The following is a 23,755-nucleotide window of genomic DNA, read 5'->3' on the forward strand; positions in this document are numbered from 1 at the left end:
TGTCTGGTTTTGGTATCAGGGTGATGTTGGCCTCATAGAATGATTCAGGAAGTGTTCCATCTTCCTCTATGTAAAAGGGTTTTTTTAAAGCAAACTTTGCTTAAATAATGGCTTTGGACTTTGTCAAAGCATTCAAGTTATGACAGTTACAGTTGCTAGCGTTTTAAAAGGGTGGAAAGTCAAAATATGAAATATCTTTTAGCATCATCTTATTTTTTTATTGGTGTCATAATGGTTTATAACGTGAAATTTCAGTTGTACGTTATTTGTCAATCACCATATATATGTGCCCCTTTACCCCTTATGCCCACCCCCCAATCCCCTTTCCTTCTGTTAACCACTAATCTGTTCTGTTTGTCCATGTATTTGTTTATCTTCCACATAGCACCATCATATTTTTAATAATATCCCAACTTTGTGTGTGTATGTGAAGCAGACTGGTAGGGGTAGCTATAACCCTTACTATTCCTTTGCACTCTTCTCCAGATGGTATTGCTATCTTCTTTCCCCTTCCCTTCATTTTTTCATTAGGGTATGATGTGAACTTGGTTCTCAGTGGTAAATATATCCATTTATTTCTTATTTCTCGTTAAGCAGTTTTCCTATGTTTAGCACTCTTGATTAATGAATATTCAGTAACCCCAGTGAAAAAAAATTCCATCTGCACTATGACAGGTTTAGAAAAGTAGTAGTGGTAGTAATTCATCACCAGTAAGGAGCTTATCTATTCTGATGCCAACAAGGAAGTTAGTATTTTCTAGGAAGCTGGTACTTTTAATGAAAAATTATGTGGAAAACGCTAATATATGCCTGAAACAAAAATTATTCTTGTAATTCTCAACATAGCATGTTATCACAGCTTTTACAATCATTTTTCTTTTATCTAATGGGCATAGTTAAAGCAGAGTAGGGATAAAGTCGTTTAGTCATTAAAGAATTACACAAAGAACATTAATTCACCGCTAAAATCGGAGGTGGAATGTAAGAACTGTAGAAGTGTAGAGAAAGGAAGTATCAGGGTTTTGTTAATCTATACAGTGTGGGGTAGAATTGGAGTAGGCAGAGGGGAGTAGAAAGTGCATTTAAGATGGGGAATGGTGGGCCGGCCCCGTGGCTTGGTGGTTAAGTGAGCGCGCTCCACTGCTGGCGACCCGGGTTCGGATCCCGGGCGCGCACCGACGCGCTGCTTGTCCGGCCATGCTGAGGCCGCGTCCCACACACAGCAACTAGAAGGATGTGCAGCTATGACACACAGCTATCTACTGGGGCTTTGGGGGAAAAAATAAATAAATAAAATCTTTAAAAAAAAAAAAAAAAAGATGGGGAATGGAAAGAACACATTTAATTCCTGGATTAATGAATTAATTAATAATTTAATATTTGTTTGATGTCCTGACATTGGAGCTGAATTTAGGCAGCATGGTACAATGGGATGAGCACGGGCTTTGGCTTAAGATCTTAAATCTTGAGTCAGTCTCCTGCTAATTGTGTAATTTTAGGTAATCCACTTAACCTAAGTGAATTCTGTTTGTTAAGTACTGTACTGCTTTGAATATGTTGCTTAGAATTTGAGATAATGAAGAATTAACTGATTAGAGGACATTAAAAAATATTAATTCCTCATTTCTCTTTTGTTGCAAAATATTACAAGAAGCTATATATTTTATTTACTCTATAAAACTTTGTTGTTGACACTAATCCAGCAAAAAACTGCTAGGACTTTAAAATCTTTTACTATACAGAATTTTTTGTTTATAAGGGTAGGTATATTAGTCTTCTATGACTGCCGTAACAGATTTCCATAAACTAGATGGCTTAAAACAACAGAAATGTATTTGCTTATGATTTTGGAGGCTGGAAGTCTAAAATCAGTATCACTGGGCTGAAATGAAGGTGTCACTAGGGCCATACTCTCCCTCTAGGAGAGAATCTCTTCTTGCAACTTCCAGCTTCTGCTGATATTCCTTGGCTTGTGGCTGCATTATTTCAATCTTCAAGGCAAGCATCTTCAAATCTCTCTCTGTTCATCTTCATATGACATTTTCCTCTGTGTGTGTCAAATCTCCCTCTGCTTCCTCTTACAAGGGTACGTGTAATTGTATTTATGGCCTACCCATACAATCCAGGATAATCTCCTATCTCAAAATCCTTAATTTAGACCAGATGGCTTCTCTGGTGAATCCTACCAAACATTCAAAGTAGACTTAATACCTATCCTTCTCAAACTCTTCCAAAAAATTGAAGAGGAGGGGAAGCTTCCTAACTCATTCTACGAGGCCAACATGACCCTCAAAGGTAGGACGTTACCCTCAAGACAAGGACAACACAAAACAAGAAAATTACAGGCCAGTATCACTAATGAACATTGATGCAAAAATCCTCAACAAAATACTATCAAATCGAATATAACAGTACATTGAAAAGATCATACATCCTGATCAAGTGGGATTTCTTCCAGGGATGCAGGGATAGTTCAGCATCCACAAATCAATCAACATGTTACACCAAATTAACAAAATAAAGAATAAAAATCGCATGATCACCTCAATAGGTGCAGAGAAAGCATTTGACAAGAAATAGCAGCCATTTATGATTAAAAAACTGAATAAAATGGATATGGATGAAGATACCTCAACATAATAAAGGCCATATATGACAAGCCCACAGCTAATATCATCCTCAATGGTGAAAAACTGAAAGCTCTCTCACTAAGAACAAGAACCAGACAAGGATGCCCACTCTCACCACTCCTATTTAATGTATTATTGGAAGTCCCAGCCAGAGCTATCAGGCAAGAAAAAGAAATAAAGGGATCCAAATTGGAAAGGAAGAAGTGAAACTGTCACTATTCACAGATGACATGATTTTATATATAGAAAACTCTAAAGAATCTCCCAGAAAACTTTTAGGAATAATAAATGAATGCAGTCAAGCTGCAGGATATAAAATCAACATACAAAAATCGCTTGCATTTCTATATGCTAACAACGAAGTAGCAGAAAGAGAAATTAAGAATACAATTCCATTTACAGTTGCAACAAAAAGAGTAAAATACCTAGGAATAAATTTAACCAAAGAGGTGAAAGACTTGTACCCTGAAAACTGTAAAACTTGGTTGAAAGAGATTGAGGTAGACACAAAGAAATGGAAGGGTATTCTGTGCTTTTGGATTGGAAGAATTAACATAGTTAAAATGTCCATACTTCCTAAAGCAGTCTAGATTCAAGGCAATCCCTATCAAAGTTCAAACGACATTTTTCACAGAAATAGAACAAAGAATCCTAAAATTTATGTGGAACAACAAAAGACCCTGAATAGCCAAAGGAATCCTGAGAAAATAGAACAAAGCTGGAGGCATCACACTCCTTGATTTCAAAATATACTACAAAGCTATGGTAATCAAAACAGCATGGTACTGGCAGAAAAACACACACACATCAATGGAACAGAATCAAGGGCCCAGAAATAAACCCACACATCTATGGAGAGCCAGTTTTCGACCAGGGAGCCAAGAACATACAATGGAGAAAGGAAAGTCTCTTCAGTAAACCGTGTTGGGAAAACTGGACAGCCACATGCAAAAGAATGAAAGTGGACCATTATCTTACACCATACACAAAAATTAACTCAAAATGGCTTAAAGACTTGAATGTAAGACCTGAAACCGTAAAACTTACTAGAAGAAAACATAGGCAGCATGCTCTTTGACATCACTCTTAGCAGCATGTTTTCAAATACCGTGTCTGACCAGGCAAAGGAAACATAGGACTACATCAGACTAACAACCTTCTGCACAGCAAAGGAAACCATCAACAAAACGAAAAGACAGCCTAACAATTGGGAGAAGATATTTGCAAACCATATATCTGATAAGCAGTTAATATCCAAAATATATAAAGAACACATACATCTCAACAACAGAAAAACCTAACAAGCCAATTAAAAAGTGGGCAAAAGATCTGAACGGACATTTTTCCAAAGAAGATATACAGATGGCCAACAGGTACATGAAAAGATGTTCAATATCACTAATTATTAGGGAAATGCAAAGCAAAACTCTGACGAGGTATCACCTCATGGCTGTCAGAATGGCTATAATTAACAAGACAAGAAATAGCAGATGTTGGAGAGGATGTGGAGAAAGGAGAACTCTCATACACTGCTGTTGGAAATGCAAACTGGTACAGCCACTATTGAAAAGAGTATGGAGATTCCTCAAAAAATTAAGAATAGAACTACCATATGATCCAGCTATTCCACTGCTGGATATTTATCCAAAGAACATGAAAACATAAATGTGTAAAGATATATGCACCCCTGTGTTCACTGCAGCGTTATTCACAATAGTCAAGAGTTAGAAACAACCTAAGTGGCCATCAAGGGATGAATGGATAAAGAAGATGTGGTATATATACACAATGGAATACTACACAGCCATAAAAAAGGTGAAATCTTGCTATTTGCAACAACATGGATGGACCTTGAAGGTATTACACAAAGCAAAATAAGTCAGAGGGAGAAAGTCAAATACTGTATGATCTCACTCATATATAGACGATAAAAACAGTGACAACAACAACAAACACACATAGATACAGAGATTAGATTGGTGGTTCCAGAGGGGAAAGGAGAAGGGAGGAGGGTGAAAGGGGTAACTGGGCACGTATTTATGGTGATGGATGGTAAATAGTCCTTGGGTGGTGAACATGATGCAGTCTACACAGAAATGGAAATATAATGATGTATACCTGAAATTTATATAATGTTGTAAACCAGTGTTACCTCAATTAAAAAAAAAATTTGGGTGCTGGCCCTGTGGCATAGTGGTTAAGTATGGCACCCTCCACTTCAGCAGCCTGGGTTCTCAGGTTTGTGTCCTGGGCGTGGGCCTACACCACTCATCAGACATGTTGTGGTGGCGACCCACATAGAAAATAGAAGAATATTGGCACAGGTGTTAGCTCAGGGTGAATCTTCCTCAGCAAAAGAAACAAAAAACAAAAAACCTTAATTTAATCACATCTGCAGAGACCGCCCCCCCCCTTTTTTTTTTTTTTTTACCACATAAGGTTACATTCACAGGTTCCAGGGATTAGGACATGGATATTATGGGGGGCATTTTTCAGCCTGCCACAGTAGGCACTGTCATGTAATTTGACATGTAATTAAGTCATAAGATTTCTAAAATTTCTGTGTGCAGTTTCTGAATGCTCAAAGACCATGCCACACAGTTCAAAGTACTGCTGATGAAATACAAAGATAAATAAGACATTTCCTGCCCCCAAGAAACTTCTTAGAGGAGCCAGAATGCCGTAGTAGGAAACTTGTACTGTTTGTAGACAGTGGGGAACCAGCTGAAGTTGTTTGGTTAATTGAGCTGTGTTTTAGGAAGATTAATGATGATGTGTGTAGAATAGAATGGAGAGTGGAAAGATGAGAAGGGTGACTGGTTACATGTGTGTGAATAATGCTAAGGCCTCAAGGAAATGTTGGTGTGATGGTGTTCGGAAAGAAAAAGATTATCAAGGTGCATCCCAGAGGGAGTGTGTTGTTAGCTTTATTGAGGCATAATTGATGAACAGTGAAATTCGATTTTAACTTGTCAGTTGACAAATATTTACAGTAGTGTTACCACCACTGCAATCATGATATGGAACATTTCTCTAATCTTAAAAAGTGCCCTTGAACTCCTTTGCAGTCAGTCGCATTCCTCTGTCCTCTGGCAGTGACTGATCGGCTTTCTGTCACTGTAGTTTGCCTTTGCTACAGTTTCTTATGGAATTATACAGTATGTAGTCTTTTGTGTCTGGCCTCTTTGACTTAGCATATTGCATTTGAGATACCACGTTGCATGTATCAGTAGTCCATTCCTTTTTATGGCCAAGTAGTAGTCCATTATATGTATATACTACAATTCGTGTCCATTCACCAGTTGAACATTTGGGTTGTTTGCAATTTTTATGGACATATGTTTTCATTTCTCTTGGGTAAATATGTGGAAGTGGAATTGTTGAGTCATAAAGCCAGTGTATGTTTAACTTTATCAGAAATTGTCAAACTGTTTTCCAAAGTGGCTGTGCCATTTTACATTCCCACTAGCAATGTGTGAGGGTTCCAGTTCTCCACATCTTTGCCAATGCTTTAATTTTAGCTATTGTAGTGGGTGTGTAGTAGTATCTCATTGTGGTTTTGATTTGCATTTCCTTAATAATTAATAATGTGCGCCTTTTTATATGCTTATTTGCCATGAATTTATCTTCTTTGGTGAATTGTTCAGATTTTTTGCCCTTTTTTTTGAGGTGTCCGATTATTGCTGAGTTGGAAGAGTTCCTAATATAGTCTGGAGACAAGACCTTTGTTGGGCATATGTTTTGCAAATATTTTCTCCTTGTTTGTGGCTTGCCTGTTCATTTTCTTGTGTGTTTTGAGGAACAGTTTTTAAAATTTGATAATGTCCAATTTATCCTTTTTTTTTTTTTTGGTGGTGGTTGTGAGGAAGATCAGCCCTGAGCTAACATCCATGCCAATCCTCCTCTTTTTGCTGAGGAAGACCGGCCCTGAGCTAACATCTATTGCTAATCCTCCTCTTTTTCCCTTTTTCTCCCCAAAGCCGCAGTAGATAGTTGTATGTCATAGTTGCACATCCTGCTAGTTGCTGTATGTTGGACGCCGCCTCAGCATGGCTGGACACACGGTGCATCGGTGCGCGCCCGGGATCCGAACCCAGGCTGCCAGTAGCAGAGCAGGCGCACTTAACTGCTAAGCCACAGGGCTGGCCCCTATCCTTTTTATTTTTATAGTTCATTTTTTGGTGTGTGAGAGGAAGATTAGCCCTGAGCTAACATCCGATGTCAATCTTCCTCTTTTTTCTGAGGAAGACTGGCCCTGGGCTAACATCAGTCCCCGTCTTCCTCTACTTTATATGGGACGCGGCCACAGCATGGCTCGACAAGCGATGCATTGGTGCGTGCCCGGGATCCAAACCTGCGAACCCCTGGCCGCTGAAGTGGAGTGCGTGCACTTAACCACTATGCCATTGGGCCAGCCCCTGTAATTTTTTTTTTTTGGCCCTGTTTAAGAAATCTTTGCCTCATCTGAGACCACTGATATTTTTTTCTATGTTTTAGTGTAGAAGTTTTATAGTTTTACATTTAGATTTTTGATCCATTTTGAGTTAACTTTTGTGTTATAGGGGGGTGTAAGAGTCGGGGTTCACTTCTTTCCATATGGACACTCAGCTGTTGCATTCCTATTATCCTTTCCTCATTGAAGTGCCTTGGCACTGTTGTCAAACCATTTCACTATATGTGAGGGTCTATTTCTGGATTCTATTCTGTTCCATTGCTCTGAATGTCTGTCTTGATAACAATATGATATTGTCTCATTTACTATAGCTTTATAACAAGTCTTGAAATCAAGTTATGTAAGTGCTATACTTTTCTTATTCTTTTTCTCAAAATTGTTTTGGCTATTCTAGGTACTTTGCATTTCCATATACATTTTAGAATCATCTCCTTAAGTTCCATGAAAAAGAATCTGAAATTTTTATTGGGATGGTTTGGAATTGTAGATCAATTTGGAGAGAATTGACATCTTAACAATATTGAGCCTTCCAATCCATGAGCATAGTATAACTCTCCATTTATTTAGGTTGTGTTTAATTTCTGTTGGCAATGTTTTATAGCTTTCAGTGTGCAGGTCTTGCACATTTTTTGTTAAATTTATCCCTAAGTATTTTATTTATTTGGTATACTATTATAAGTGGATTATCACAGCCTATACATAGATAACCCAAAGCTTTCAAATCAGGATAACAATTGAAATGGAAGTAGGAAGAGGAGTTTAATTTTAGGAAGATGTTAGGTTTGATTTTGGACTTGTTGAGTTTGTAGTACCAGTAGGTTATCCTTCCAGCAGGAGCTATTGAGAGAGATTTGGAGCCATTCACATAGAGCTGACAGTAAAGTATGGGTGTGCGTGAGACCTTCAAGAAAGAAAGTTTGGAAAAAGTTCAGTTCGAGGTCTGAACCTTGTGTGACTTGTTGCTTTTAGAGAGTAAGTAGTCAGAGTAGACCTTAAGAAAGTTATCTGTAAGAAAGGGAGGAAAAAACCTGGAGTACAGAGTTAGGAAGCCAAAAACAAAAGAATTTCAAGAAGAATGGGCTGATTGAGAATTGGACACTGCAATTCTCAAGGTTGAAACCTTGAAGGATAAAGAAGAGGTCATTGAAGTGGGTGATTTTATCATTGTGACTGAGATGGTTCTAGTAGAGTGGTGTAGGTAGACACGAAGTGTGAAAAGATTAGGGAGGTAAGGAAGGAAGCAGTAAGTGGAGAGGACTCTTCAGAATTGGTGGAGAAGGAAAAGAGCATGATAGACTAGGCAATCAAGAGTGATTGATACTTGATAAGTAGTGATAGTAGTAAGCCTTTAAACCAGACACTGTTCTAAATGATTTAACCTATCTCAACTCAATTACTCCTCAACAGCTCTCTGAGATCCTATTATTATTGCCATTTTCCACGTGAGAAAACTGAAGCACAGGACTGGCTCTGTGGTGTAGTGGTTAAGTTTGCATGCTCTGCTGCTGGTGGCCTGGGTTCGGTTCCCAGGCGCGCACTGACACACCGCTTGTCAGGCCATGCTGTGGTGGCGTCCCACATAAAGTGGAGGAAGATGGGCATGGATGTTGGCTCAGGGCCAGTCTTCCTCAGCAAAAAGAGGAGGATTGGCAGATGTTAGCTCAGGGCTGATCTTCCTCACACACAAAAAAACGGAAAACTGAAGTAGGTAACTTCCCCAAGGTCACACAGCTAGCAACTGGGCAAGCTGGGATTCCAGTCCAGTCAAGTGAGGCTCCAGAATACGTGCTCTTAAGGACTATATTGTGTTGCCTTTCTAAGAATTATAGTAATAGCTAACATTTATTGACCTCTTACTGCAGGGCAGGTACTCTTCTAAGGTCATTGTATATGTTAGCACATTTAACGTTTACAACATACTTACAGATGAGGAGACTGAGGCACTTGCCTAAGGTGTCACAACTAAAGTGGTGGGCTCGGATTTGATCTCAGTCAGTCTAGCTCCAGAGCCTGCCCGCTTCACCACTGCACTGTGCTGTAGATTCTCCCTCTGTTATTGCTCAAAAAGGCAATTTCGGGGCCGGCCCCGTGGCTTAGCGGTTAAGTGCGCGCCCTCCGCTGCTGGCGACCTGGGTTCGGATCCCGGCGCGCACCGACGCACCGCTTCTCTGGTCATGCTGTGGCCGCATCCCACATACAGCAACTAGAAGGATGTGCAGCTATGACATACAACTATCTACTGGGGCTTTGGGGGAAAAAATAAATAAAAAAAACCAAAAAAACAAAAAAAAAACCAAAACGGCAATTTCATACTTTTTCCTGTAAGAACTCTACAGCTTGGTGACACTTCAAGGACACATTTGTATTGCTGTTTGCAAGCGGGCAGTATTCCCCATAGAACAACATCTCAGCCTTGGGTGCTGTCTCCACTATACTGTGAAATGGGGTGGCAGTTCATATACCACTGATAGGTGCACCTGTGATCCAGGTTTCCCCCTTCAAAAGCTGCCGGGCAGGGGAAGATCTGTGATTTCGAGAATAAGAGCCCTAAATCATCCTAATATGCCTCTTCTCCTATCATAACCTTTGTAGTATATGTCTTTTTTGTGTGTGTGAGGAGATCAGCCCCGTGCTAACATCTGCTAATCCTCCTCTTTTTTTGCTGAGGAAGACTTGCCCTGGGCTAACATCCGTGCCCATCTTCCTCCAGCATGCCTTGCCAAGCAGTGCGTCGGTGTGCGCCCGGGATCCGAACCGGCGAACCCCGGGCCGCTGCAGCGGAGCGCGCGCACTTAACCGCTTGCGCCACAGGGCCAGCCCCTGTAGTATATGTCTTGTGTCAGTGTTCAGGCTGCAGCTAGAAATTTGTGTCAGGAATTCTGAAGAGAAACTAGAGCTATTGCTGTCAGTTTTGGAATTATAGGTGTATAACTGATATCCAAGGAAGTTTACAGGGATTCCTTAAGAAGATGATTGAACCACAACTTTTACGATCTCATTTTAAGGGTTAGATAAAGGAATCAGCAACTTTCTACTCTTGAAGGCAGATGTCCTCATAATTCCCACACACAAATCAATATCCAGATTCTTGGTGACTATTAGTTTTATTCTCACTCCTCCTATTTGTAACTTCCTTGTAGATACTACTTTGATTCTACATTTGATACTATTTGGTACTACGTTATTTGTTTGGAAGAGGTGCAAGTTAGATGCCCTTTTAAAAAACCCAAAGAAGTAACTCCTAATCTACCATAATGCTTAGTGCATGATAGGTGCTTCATAAATACTTGCAGATTGATAGTTTGCTTAGGTGAAATGGAAATGGGGAGTTATTTACTGATGCTATAGTCTTGATGGGTTGGTGCTCTTGAGCAAAATTCTTAGGTTGGCTAGAAAACAGTGTGATTGAAATCAAGGTTAGAGGGTTCAGTTTGCTCTGTGGAAAAAAACCTGCAATCCGTAGCCATAGGCCACCCCTGTGAAAACTTGGAAGCTGTCTCTTGGGCACATGGGATGTAATTAACCACCAGGGTGAACTAGCAAGGTGAGGTGTCCTCTGGCCGTCCTTTTCATCTGACTTAGGCAGAGGCAGATGAGTGGCTGGCATTTTTGCCAGTGAGCCCTTGGAGGCCTAAGTTAGGTCTTGTCTTCTAATTATTTGTATTTCTCATAGAGCCAAGTCTTATGTCTGTTCCACAAATCTGTTGACTGATATTAGTTTAAAAGGAGAATCTGACCAAGCAAGTAAAAGACTGAAGCCTTGTTTTTGCATGTTCTGGGCCCAGGATGCTACAAACACTTACAGGCTTTACTGAAATCTTTTGAAGTAAAACACCACTTTTCTGGGACATCTTTCCTTGTGCTGGCTTAAGCCAGGTGATCTTGCTTCATGTTTGTATCCCTTGTCAGAGTGCTGTCAGGTTTTAGTGAATTATCTTGTTTATTTGCCCATCTTCTCCATTACCCTGTAATTTTGTAAAGAACATGTGCCAAGATGGTTTTCTTTACTTTGACACTGGCACTGCATAGATGGTTAATAAATTTCTTTTTTTTTTTTTAATTAATTAATTTATTTATTTTTCCCCCAGATCCCCAGTAGATAGTTGTATGTCATAGTTGCCCATCCTTCTAGTTGCTGTATGGGGGACGCGGCCTCAGCATGGCTGGAGAAGTGGTGTGTCGGTGCACGCCGGGATCCAAACCCGGGTCGCCAATAGCCGAGTGCGCGCACTTAACCGCTAAGCCACGGGGCCGGCCCTCAGTTGGTCTTCTATATAAACAGTAGTCTGCCCAGAGCGGTCTAACGGTATGTGACTTGGGCAAGTATGTGCTGGGGGCTGAACTTTTTCTCCAGGGTAGTCATTCCCAAACCTGGGGCTGTTTTAAAAATATACTTTTCCCGACCCCACCCCAGATCTACTGAATCTGAGTGCTCTCTAGTTCAAACTGCCCACGTGATTCCTATGCAGCCAGCCTGGGAATAATGTTATCGAGTATGGGCTGAGGGGCGAGAGGTGGGTAGGCTGTTGGTCGTGGGCTTGTCTCCTTTCTGCTCCTCAGCTTCATTGTCTGGGAGTTGAACTAAAAGAGATGACCTTTAGGCTCCTTCCCTTCCTAACGTTTTGTGACATATAAAAATCCTTACACTTGGGTATTAGAAAATAATTTATTTTTCCTCATAATTGTAATTGTTTTTCATAATCTTTAAAATTTGTATTCAGATAATATATTTGCTTTATTAGTGCACATAGATTTAAAACTCAATACAAGGCTTGTAACAAAAAATCAGTTTTGCCACCTCTCAGTCCTGCTCCCCGGACTACTTTCTATTCTTCTATGTTTACCTCTAAGTGATAATGCTTATACTACCATTTCTAGATTGATCAATTGTAGACGTTGATTGATTTTTTACTATGGTGGATTAGGAGTTGCTTCTTTGAGAGTTTTTTTTAAAGGACCGCCTAACTTGCACCTCTTCCAGCTGAATAATAGTGAGGGTTTTTGAAGCATGTTAGGCTTTGCTTTTTGGTTTGGGAATTGTCAATGCAGACTTGCTATAGGAGGTGACACAGTACTGTGAAGTACCTAGTGCAGTATTTAGCAGTGTTTCCATTTCTGTTTTTACTTTTGTTCTTCACCTCATGCTTCATAATGTCCTTTTGCTTTGCCATGACTTTAATTGATCAATCTTAGTTCCTAGGGCAATAAAACATTTGAATCCCATTCTGCTTTTCATGACTCAAAAAAAATGTCGTGTAAATTGTTATAATAGTTTAAACTGTTTATCTAATAATTATGTAATTGTGGAATGCAAGGAGGGTGGAGGAAATACTGACGATTTTGAGTGCATGTACAGTCACAGTAGTTGTCAGTGAATTCTCACAGCAGCACTGAGAAGTAAAATAAGTGCCCCTTATTTTACAGATGAAGGAGCTGAAGCTCAGAGACACGAACTGGCCCATGGTCTCATAGCTAGTTACTAAAAGGGTTCGGATCCCCATCAGTTTGACTTCAGAACCCACTATAGATGTTTATCAATTTTTTTAAACTTAATTAAAAATTGAAACATAAGATCCATGCAGAAAAGAGCAAATCATAAGTGTAGAGCTCAATGAATTATCAAAATGAAGCATTCCTGTAACCACCTCTAAGTTAAGCAACAAAAGATATTAACCAGCACCCCAGAGGGCACCCTCGTGTTCCCTCCCAATTGCCACTCTCCTGCCGTTCCTCCAAAGATAACCATTATCATCACTTCTGACGCTGTAGATTTATTTTGCTACAAGTGATAGCGGTTTTTGAACAAAATTTGATGTTACTCTTAGTTGTGTGTCCTCTTATATTTTGTTACCACACCTAGTAATTCAGTGTCAATTTTTCTTTAAGGAACCCAATCTCTTCCATTTCTTTCTCCACAGTAAAAAAGGAGTATAAATTTCGTGCCATCATATCAACCAAGGCCCACAGAATGCCTATAGCAGCACTGTGGTTCCATAGTTAAGAGACTTTGACTTAGAGAGGTACTAATTTGCATGATTGTGTGAATCCCCACCAAGATTCTAGAGCCCAGGTGAAGGAGGAGAGAAGTTTTTTTTTTTTTTTTTTTGTGAGGAAGATCAGCCCTGAGCTAACATCTGTGGCCAATCCTCCTCTTTTTGCTGAGGAAGATTGGCCCTGGGCTAACATCCGTGCCCATCTTCCTCTACTTTATATGGGACGCTGCCACAGTGTGGCCTGACAAGCGATGCGTCAGTGCGCACCCAGGATCCGAAGCTGTGAGCCCCGGGCCACGGAAGCAGAACGAGCGCACTTAACGGCTTCCACCACCGGGCTCGCCCCCGAGAGAAGTTTCTTGACTGATTACTTCCTCAGGAAATCCTTCTCTGATGTCCTAAGTTAAATTTATTATAGGTTCTCATAGCTCTGTTCTTTCCTTCTAGTACTCATTAGAGTTGTAGTTTTGCATTTGATTGTTGCAATTGTTATTATTATGAAAGTTTACTTTCCCTAGTAACTAAAAGTTCTGAGGAAAGATGTGTCTGGTTTTACTTACCATTATGCAGTGCCTGGGATGTAGTAGACACTGGGTAAATGTTTGTTGAATTTGATGAATCTAATACAGTGTTCTCAACCATTTTAATCTGCCCCAGCACACCTGTGGAATATGACTTGCTTCCATCTGATCTTTTTCTGAAGGAGAGCAGGTAGTGTGGGGTAGTGGCTAATACATCACAGGCCCTGGAATGAGAATGCCTGGGCTCATACGCCAGCGCCACCTCTCACCAGCTTCATGACCTTGGGCAAATTCTTAATCTGTCTGTGCTCCAGTGTCCTCATCTGTAAAGTGTGGCTGGTATCTGTTCCATAGGGTTGTCATGAAATTTGCATGAGAGAATTCACGAAAAGCTTTTAGAACAGCATGTGACATGTAAAAGTTATTACTTTTGAAAAAATGAGCATCTTATGTACATCTGTTCATTGTTATATATTGAATATTGATCTTCAGGGAAACTGAGAAAAGAAGTCCCTGGACTGTCATGGTCTTTTTGATCCAGTGACCCAGTGGCACCCTGAAACAAAGCCATTCTTGGTCCTGAAGAAGTATCACTAAGAAATAGTGGAAACATCATGTGATTGGTTGTTTTGGTAGCCATCCATTTTGGTAGGATGAGGCATTCGTGAATGCTGTCTGCTTTACACCTGCCATGGTAAATTTGAGTCTTTGTTTCTCTTGCAGAGGAAGTGGCCAAGTTGGAGAAGCACTTGATGCTTCTCCGACAAGAGTATGTCAAGCTACAGAAGAAACTGGCAGAGACAGAGAAGAGATGCACTCTTTTGGCTGCACAAACAAACAAGGAAAGCAGCAGTGAGTCCTTCATCAGCCGCCTGCTGATGATCGTGGCTGACCTCTATGAGCAGGAGCAGTACAGGTGAGCTCCTGGATACAGGGCCAGTTTGGGGAAGCAAGCCCTTTTCCTTATTCCCAGGCCACATTGCAACTTCTCCTCTCTTACTGACTTTCTTCCAAAGTTATTTCTCTCTAATCAGGATATTAGCAAGCCTTTAATCTCTAGAAGGTAAGCTCCTTGAGGCAAGATTTTGTCTTTTTTGTTTCCTGCTTATCTTCAGCAGAGAGTGTAGGAGTCATGGTTATAGGATCACTAATGCAGATGGGAATTAGCTTACATGTCCAGGGATTCAGAGGGGAGAGGTCACTTTCTCTTGGAATAGTCAAAGAAGGAGTCTTGGAACTAGTGGGCAGTATCACATGACGGTTGAGGGTGGACTCTAGAGCCACGCAGCCTGTGTTAGAAGCTCAGCTGGCCACTTATGGGCTATGAGACCTGCAGTTATATGACGTGCCTCAGGTTCCTAATCTGTAAAATGGGGATAATCTTACTATTACTTACCTTAGGGTTGTTGTGAGGATTAAATTAATAAATATGTGTTTTAAGTAGTTGGAACAGGGATTGGCATATGGTAAGTACTCAGTTGTTAGCTATTGAGTTTCGAGGTAAATGTTAAAGGCTGGGTAGAGTTTAATAGATAAAGACAGTGCTATTACTAATAGGGCGAGTGGCTGAGAATAGGCTCAAACATGGGAATGTGTAGAGGATTTAGAGGATAGTGAGGGGGCCATTTTAGGGTACATTGTGTAGGGGAGCACTGGGAGAGGTGGAAAGGTAGGGTGGATTGTATTGGGATGCCAGGGTGAGGAACTGGGACTTGGTCCTCTAGGCAGTGTTGAACAGAGTGTTTTTGAGTTGTAGGACTGTCGTAATCGAAGTGGTGTTTTAGGAAGATTAACCTCCTAACATTATATAGGCAAAATTATAAAGAGAAGAGAGAAGGAGAGCATCTGTGATGTTGCGAATAGTCCAGACCAGAATGATGAAGGACTGAATTGGGACGATGGCAGTGGATATAGAAAAGAAACATGGACATGAATATGCATAGAAGGAAGGGTTTGGCTACTAGAGAGATGGATGATTGGACTAGGTAAGACTTAGTAAAATTACAAAAAAGATTATGACATTTATTATTTATTTATTTATTTATTTTGTGAGGAGATCAGCCCTGAGCTAACATCTGCCAATCCTCCTCTTTTTTTGCTGAGGAAGACTGGCCCTGGGCTAACATCCGTGCCCATCTTCCTCCACTTTATATGGGACGCAGCCACAGCATGGCTTGCCAACGAGTGCATCGGTGGGTGCCTGGGATCCGAACCGGCGAACCCTGGGCCGCCGCAGCAGAGCGCACGCACTTAACCACTTGCGCCACCGGGCCGGCCCCGATTATGACATTTAATATAGACAAACTTCAAATTGCCATCTACCATCTTAATCATTTCTAAAAGAAAGAAAAATTTAATACCCCAAAAATAGGAAGTATATACTCTGAGTAAAGACAACCGTTTAAATTGAATGGATGTATCTACTTGTAAATATAGTTCATTGTCTTTTTTTTTTTTTTCCTTCCTTTTTTTTTTTTCTGTGGACAAGTGAAAACTTTCTTTCCACTTGCTGGGGGAAGCCTGACATATTTCTGTTAAGAAAATCTCTCCTCCTCTCCAAGGCTCTTCCACATTAGAACTCCCATCATTTACTTTCTCAATTACTTATCAATTGATTGCATTCATTATACTGTAGTCCTTCTAGGAGACTAGCTGGGAGTCAGACTAGGCAGTTTCCTTTTCTGGCCACTTTTTACCTACTCAGCTATAGTATGATCTTCTGGTTCCAGTGAGTCTCTATTCAGCTTCTGAAACCTGTCCTTTATCTAAAGAAGGTTAAATACCTTTGTTATCTACAATTGAATATCAGGTGGGGAACCTTCAGAAAGGACTGAGATTTTGAGATGGAGTAACTGAAATTGGAAAATCAGTTTCTAAAGCAGATGCTCTTTTACCAAGATATGGGGGCGGTACCTTTGTTCTATAAACATGCATTTTGTTAAAGAATTTAAATAGTATTTTTATGTATATCTCAGTAACTGGAGTAACTGAAGAATTGGTGTTAAAATTTTTAGAATGAGAAATGTTGAAGAAATTGGTATATTTCTTTTATTTTTACTTAAGTTTGGGAGAAGGCTTTTGTCCCATAATATAGTTAAAAATGATGGTTATATGTAGTTATTTACTGCATTCATTCTTTCAGCAACCAAGCTTATAATTTTTCCTCTTAAAGTAATTGAGAAACTCTAGGAAGAAGCTCTTTATTTATGCTTCTTCTCCAGTAACAACATCCTAGTATCCATATTTTAAATGGAAATGCTCTTTAATTGACTAGAATGAAGTTTTAAAACAATGACTAGCCTCCTAATTGTTTTTAAATAGTCTTCATAGAATTGATTTCTCCAATTTTCCATTTTTGAATTGTATTTTTTTTTTTTTTTTTTTTTTTTGCTGAGGAAGATTTGCCCTGAGCTAACATTGGTGCCAGTCTTCCTCCATTTTGTATGTGGCTCGCTGCCACAGCATGGCTGACGAGTAGTGTATGTCTGTGCCCAGGATCCGAACCCGTGAACCGGGCTGCCGAAGTGGAGTGCGCCAAACTTAACCACTACGCCATGGGGCCAGCCCCTTGAATTAAATTGAAAATTTAAAATAATTTTTAAAAATTATTATTAGAAATTATTCATGAGGGGCTGGCCCCGTGGCTTAGCGGTTAAGTGCGTGCACTCTGCTGCTGGCGGCCCGGGTTCGGATCCCTGGCGCGCACCGACGCACAGCTTCTCCAGCCATGCTGAGGCCGTGTCCCACATACAGCAACTAGAAGGATGTGCAACTATGACATACAACTATCTACTGGGGCTTTGGGGGGAAAAAGGAGGGGGATTGGCAGTGGATGTTAGCTTAGAGCTGGTCTTCCTCAGCAAAAAGAGGAGGATTAGCATGGATGTTAGCTCAGGGCTGATCTTCCTCACAAAAAAAAAAAAAAAATATTCATGAAATCCTTATCTTTATTTCCCTTTGGTATGTTAGACTACAAAAGAGAAAAAATTTTGATCCAACATCTATGAATAGTAGGAATTTTGTATAAATATTCATTTTTATAATTTTGTGGCTAAAAGTCAGACTTGTGGCTGAAACAGTAAACAGTGAATATTCATTTAAGTTATTAGAATTTAATACTTTATAAATAAATTTAGAGTTTACAAATTATTTGTGCTTTGTAAATAGCCAGCTTCCTGTTTTCATTGAATTTTTCTAACTTTTACCATAGAATATAATTTGAGACAGAGTTTTATGTTCTGTTTTAAATAGCATATCAATTTTATTTCTTCTTTATTTGTTGATTAATAATGTTCTACTGTGTTAACAGTAGTTTGTAATAATTTGAAATAATAAATACCCTATTACTCTTCTGGTTTAATATAATTAGTTGCAACTTGGTCTTTAATAGAACTGTAATTGTTGAAATGCTTATGTAATTATAAAGTATGTTCTAGACAGTGCTTTTGTGGTGTAAAATGTGTCTGCATCAAGCATTATATAGAAACAATATTCTGTTTGGGTCTCCTTTTAAGTGGGTGAGTTAATTCGTGTAATAATTTTTTTTCTCTGTGTGTATTTAATTTCTAAATGCTTTCCAACCTAACAAATTATTTTAAAGGGAAGTATGCAAATAAAGAAAACATATAAATACAAGCAGGATGATGATAATTAATGATTTTGGATTGTTGCCAACATAGCCATGTGGCACATACATGCTTGTGTCAGCCCAGTGGGTCATCCTTAGGTTTTTGTTTAACTGCCCAGATGCTTTCTTCCTTAGCATTTGACATTTCAGAGTTAAACATAAATAACTATTTGGAAAGCTCTTTTCATAAAATGTCATAAATATGGAAACATGTTTGAAAATAAGATTTCTCCCATCCCATTTCTTTATAAATGGTTGAGTAAAAAATGGCCAATAATAGGTCTGAATGTTTCTGGTGAGAACAAGAATCTAGGTATTTGGTTTCATACTCTTGACTGCTTTGTCAAAGCTAATTTGTTCATACTTTTTCTGTTTAACCTTGTTAAGCATTAATATGGTATGGAGCACAGGAGCACTGTAGTCTCAGAGCTGTCATCACAATCTTTAAGCTTCTCGCTCTCTCCCTCTTAGTTTATCTTGATTTATTCTGCATAAAACCTCTTCAACTTTTTATATGCGTATTAATCATCCTATTTAACTTGGAGGTTCACCACCGTAAGAATCCCATTATGGGATGTCTTAGAAAGAAGAACATCGCATGTGAACAAAAGCTAGAAGATAGAAGTGGAAAACATGCGTAGCAACATATTATAAACATGACCCATCAGAATTCACTGCTAGCATAGAGAAATAATTTTGGTGTAATTTTCCTTTCTTTTGCAGATGCACGTTGATCTGTCAATACCCATAGATGTATTAGAATTCTAGCTATATCTAGTTATGATGACATTTTTCTTTTCATACCTGTGGATATTTTTTTCCATCAGTGATCTGAAGATAAAGGTTGGAGGCAGGCACATCAATGCTCACAAGTTTGTCCTGGCAGCCCGCAGTGACAGCTGGAGTCTGGCCAATTTGTCTTCTACCGAGGAGCTGGACCTGTCAGGTGAGCCTCTGACTAGTCGGTTGGGGACTCAAAACTGCCAGCACAAGAACTCTTGGCAGAAGTTTATGGTGTGTCATTTTGAAATATTTGTGGTTTAATGAACATAGAATACTTAAGAAAATTCTTATCAATTGATGGTGACCATTAACTAATTAAATAGTGAATCAGTAGGTTGTACTTCGTGGATACTTCTGTTTAATGCTTGGCTAATAAATCATAAATATTTGATATTTATGATATCATTGTATATCATTGTATATCATTGTATATCATTGTATATCAAATATTGTATATCAAATAAGATATACAATATTCTTATAGTTTATAAAATATAAATATCTGTCCAAAAACTCATCTAATAGTATGTTATAAATATGGGAGCATGTGTAGAAAATAATTTTTCTTCCACTCCAATAAAAAGTCCTGCTCTTCAGTTGCTTAAAATTTAATCAAAGCTGCCAAAGTACTTCTGGCCTACAGGAACTGAATTCAGAAGTAACAGTTACTCCATGGGCCGGCCCCGTGGCTTAGCGGTTAAGTGCACGCGCTCCGCTGCTGGCGGCCCGGGTTCAGATCCCGGGCGCACACCGACGCACCGCTTCTTTGGCCATGCTGAGGCCGCGTCCTATGTACAGCAACTAGAAGGCTGTGCAGCTATGACATACAACTATCTACTGGGGCTTTGGGGGGGGGGGGGAAGTAACAGTTACTCCAAAGAATAAGAATATTCTTTCTTCTTTTTTTTTTGGGTGAGGGAGATTCGTCCTGAGCTAATGTCCATTGCTAATCTTCCTCTTTTTGCTCAAGGAAAATTAGCCCTGAGCTAACATCTGTGCCAGTCTTCCTCTGTTTTGTATGTGGGTCTCTGCCTCAGCATGGTTGACAAGTAATGTAGGTCCATGCCCAGGATCTGAACCTGTGAACCTGGGCTGCCAGAAGCAGAGCACACTGAACTTAACCACTATGCCAGGGGACTGGCCCCCAAGAATATTCTTTTTTTAGCACCAAAGGATGAGCATCAGTCTTCAGAATTTGAATACGTGCATTGAGCCGTTTAGTGTTTTTACTTAATTGTTTTATGCCACATTATGTTGTGTAGAATTTGGGTAAATGTGGTAAGTAGACTTAAAAACATCATTTTCAAAAGTTGACTTCAAAGTTGCATTTTCATTGAGTACTTGCCTAATTGCCGTTAAAAAAAAAAAAGCAGGGGCCGGCCCGGTGGTGTAGCGGTTAAGTGCGCACACTCCACTGCGGCGGCCCGGGGTTTGGATCCTGGGCGCACACCGATGCACCGCTTGTCAAGCCATGCTGTGGTAGCGTCCCATATAAAGTAAAGGAAGATGGGCATGGATGTTAGCCCAGGGCCAGTCTTCCTCAGCAAAAAGAGGAGGATTGGCAGATGTTAGCTCAGGGCTGATCTTCCTCAAAAAAAGCAAATTTTAAATTTAATTCTGCTCTTATAAAGTATGGTAAGGAGACTACCCAGGCGTTAAGATATGAGTTACTTGCAGAAGTGATCAGCTGTGTGAAAATTCTGCTGAATTATGTCTTTGTTCAAAGGGTTTGTCAAATCAGAAGGTACTGTTTTTCATGTGCAGTGCTAGGAACACTGAGATAATTATAACACAGTCCTTGCCATACAGAGCTCATACTCTGAGGAAATGGGCTAATAACAAATCATTTCAGGCCAGGGCTGTGTATAGTAATATAACCACTGTATGTCTAAGGTACAGAAGAGACTAACCTGGGCTGATAAGGTGTCAGAGGTGGCTAATACCTGAGCAGTGTTGCAAAGGTTAAGTAGGCATTTATCTCAAGGATTTAGGGGAGTAGACGTCTAATGCTTCTCCACTGTGAGTGAACTGTGTCTCTTTATGATCATTTCTAGGGTTTAACCTGAGGTCCGTAATTCAGAGTTGTAAACACACAAATATACATACATGCATACACACGTGCATATGCATTCATGCCTATAGCTAAAACATCTGCTTGGGAAACAGTGTTTACTGGAAGGGCACTGGTCTACATGATTGAAATCTCTGAGCAGAGCTTTTCTTTTTTAAAAGTATAATCTTTTGAAACCATATATCGTTGACTCCATATACAACAGAACCATGGATAACTTTTACAACCCATTAGATCACAAAGTGTTCTTCACAGAATGTGTGATAGGATCTTGATTACATGAACATGATTACATGAACAGACATTTTACAAAGATTAAAAGAGATAATAAAATATGGAAAATATTCAACTTTGTTAGAAAAAAGTTTAGAATAAGTCACCATCTTTTGATATCTACATTATCAAAAATAGATGATCCTAGTAGTTGTGAGGCTAATGAAATTGGTACCCTTGCACATTGCCGGGCATGTTATAAATGGGTAAGACAGTTTTAGAAAGCAGTTAGGCAGCCGAGCAATGAAATAGTCTTACTTGGTTGTTTTTTGTATTTTTTTTTTTGGCTGAGGGAGCTTCTCCCTGAGCTCACATCTGTGCCAGTCCTCCTCTATTTTGCATGTGGGTCGCCGCCACAGCATGGTCCCTGACAAGTGGTGTGGGTCTGTGCCTGGGAACCAAACCCAGGCCACCAAAGCAGAGCGCGCCAAACTTAACCAGCAGGCTACAGGGCAGGCCTGTAGTCTTACTTTTTTTTACCTCATCTGACTTCTGTCAGATGGATTCTGCTATAGGTAATTCAGACAGCTTATATGTTCATCATAGTTTTATGTGTAGTTGTGAAATATTGAACGCAACCAAAATGAATAAGAGTGGGGAAAATGCAATATGAATGTTCCCCGGAACAAGCAAAATTACTTAAGAACAAAGAATTATCGCATTAAGGTATAAAAAGCCTAGTTTAAACATTGATTTTAAAATTTTGCTTTTGATCTTTTAGTACATCATAACATTTAAGAGCTGCTTTGTCAGTGACTGTCCACAAGATTGCATCACTGTGAATCAGGAGATTTTCTAGAGTTTAGGAAAGTGTAATGTTAATGCCTTTACTTGTCCCTGGACTCCCCTCCTGTTGTAAATAAGTGTGGTTTGGCCGGCCCTGTGGCTTGGTGGTTAAGGGCGCGCACTGCAATGCTGGTGGCCCGGGTTCGGATCCCGGGTGCGCATCGAGGCACCTCTTCTCCGTCCATCCTGGGGCCGAGTCCCACATACAGCAACTAGAAGGATGTGCAGCTATGACATACAACTATCTACTGGGGCTTTGGGGGGAAAAAATAAAATAAATAAAATCTTAAAAAAAAAAAAAAAAAAAGTGTGGTTTGAGCCCTGCCGTGAGGTTCGCTTTCAGGAGTGATCTGCTGCAGAGCAAACGTTTTTGTGGCTTTGGTAGATCAGGCACCTACCAAGGTAGCTGATGCTAGAGCCTATGGCATCTTTGCTTTTCTATTTAAGTTCATCTTTGAATTGTGTCATGGGGGGGTTCCAAGGAGGTGGTGGCATATGTGGACCTGTTCGTGTTTAGTTGTATGTTTTGCCCAGCAGTCCTACTGCATTGCCTGGGTGGGCGTAGGTGTGATTGCCTAAATCTGGGGTTGCAGCAGCTGAAACTGCCTAGGAGGCTTGTGTATGTGATACCTGGAAGCACTGACACTGCATGGCTGGCCAGCAGTTTGAGGGAGATTGGAAGTGGGCTCTTGTAAACAAGTATATAAATAGTGTAAAAGCTATGTTTAAGTGGTTGAGTTTTTTTTTTTTTCCTGAGGAAGACCGGCTCTGAGCTAACATCTATTGCCAATTCTCCTTTTTATTTTTCCCCCAAAGCCCCAGTAGATAGTTGTATGTCATAGTTGCATATCCTTCTAGTTGCTGTATGTGGGACGTGGCCTCAGCATGGCCGGAGAAGCGATGCGTTGGTGCGCGCCCGGGATCCGAACCTGGGCCGCCAGCAGCAGAGTGTGCGCACCTAACTGCTAAGCCACGGGGTTGGCCCCTAAGTGGTTGAACTTTTTCCACACTAATGGACTTGATAAAATCATTTTAGGAATTTATTGGTGTTTTGTTTCTTCAAAATTATTCCATTTATATTACAAATTTTGAGTGGCAGGCACTTTTCAAGATGCTAGGGATATAGCAGTGAACAAAATTAAATTCCTATTTGCGTGGAACTTAACGTTCTTGGAGAGGTTGACTTTCTAAGCTCCACATTTTCTTTTGAAATTCTTGTGTAATTGGTATTTCTTAAAATTGAAAGCAAGCACGACTTTAATTATGTTAATTATTATGAGAATTTAGCACATGTTGGTGAAAATACCATAGGAATTATATACCAAGTATTTAAAACATATTTGAGTATATGAAAGTTTTCTTAAGACGCACCTTGTTCAAACAAGTAAAATGCTTTGTGCATGATTTGATGTACTGACAAAGGCACAGTCACTTCTGTAGGGTTCTTAGCATAAATGCGTAACCTCAGTCTAACTATGCAAAAGCATCAGACAAACTCAGACTGAGGAACATTCCACAAAATAACTGGCCAGTGTTACTCATATATGTTAATGTCATGAAAGACAAGATAAGACTTAGGAACTGTGATAGATTGGAGAAGGCTAAAGAGACATGACAG

General features: G+C 39.9%; 1 protein-coding gene across 1 annotated transcript in view; it reads left to right on the forward strand.

Moving 5' to 3' along the window:
- The window catches only part of ANKFY1 (ankyrin repeat and FYVE domain containing 1), a 92,533-nt gene that overhangs the window by 9,179 nt on the left and 59,599 nt on the right, over positions 1-23,755 (forward strand). The window contains exons 2-3 of the mRNA XM_014789661.2: positions 14,321-14,513; positions 19,052-19,170. Of these exons, the coding sequence (XP_014645147.1) occupies positions 14,321-14,513; positions 19,052-19,170 (312 nt within the window). The remainder of the gene's footprint in view (positions 1-14,320; positions 14,514-19,051; positions 19,171-23,755) is intronic.

This window comes from Ceratotherium simum, chromosome 16, assembly GCF_057802395.1.
Source record: "Ceratotherium simum simum isolate JZ-2026a chromosome 16, ASM5780239v1, whole genome shotgun sequence".
Taxonomy (NCBI): Eukaryota; Metazoa; Chordata; class Mammalia; order Perissodactyla; family Rhinocerotidae; genus Ceratotherium; species Ceratotherium simum.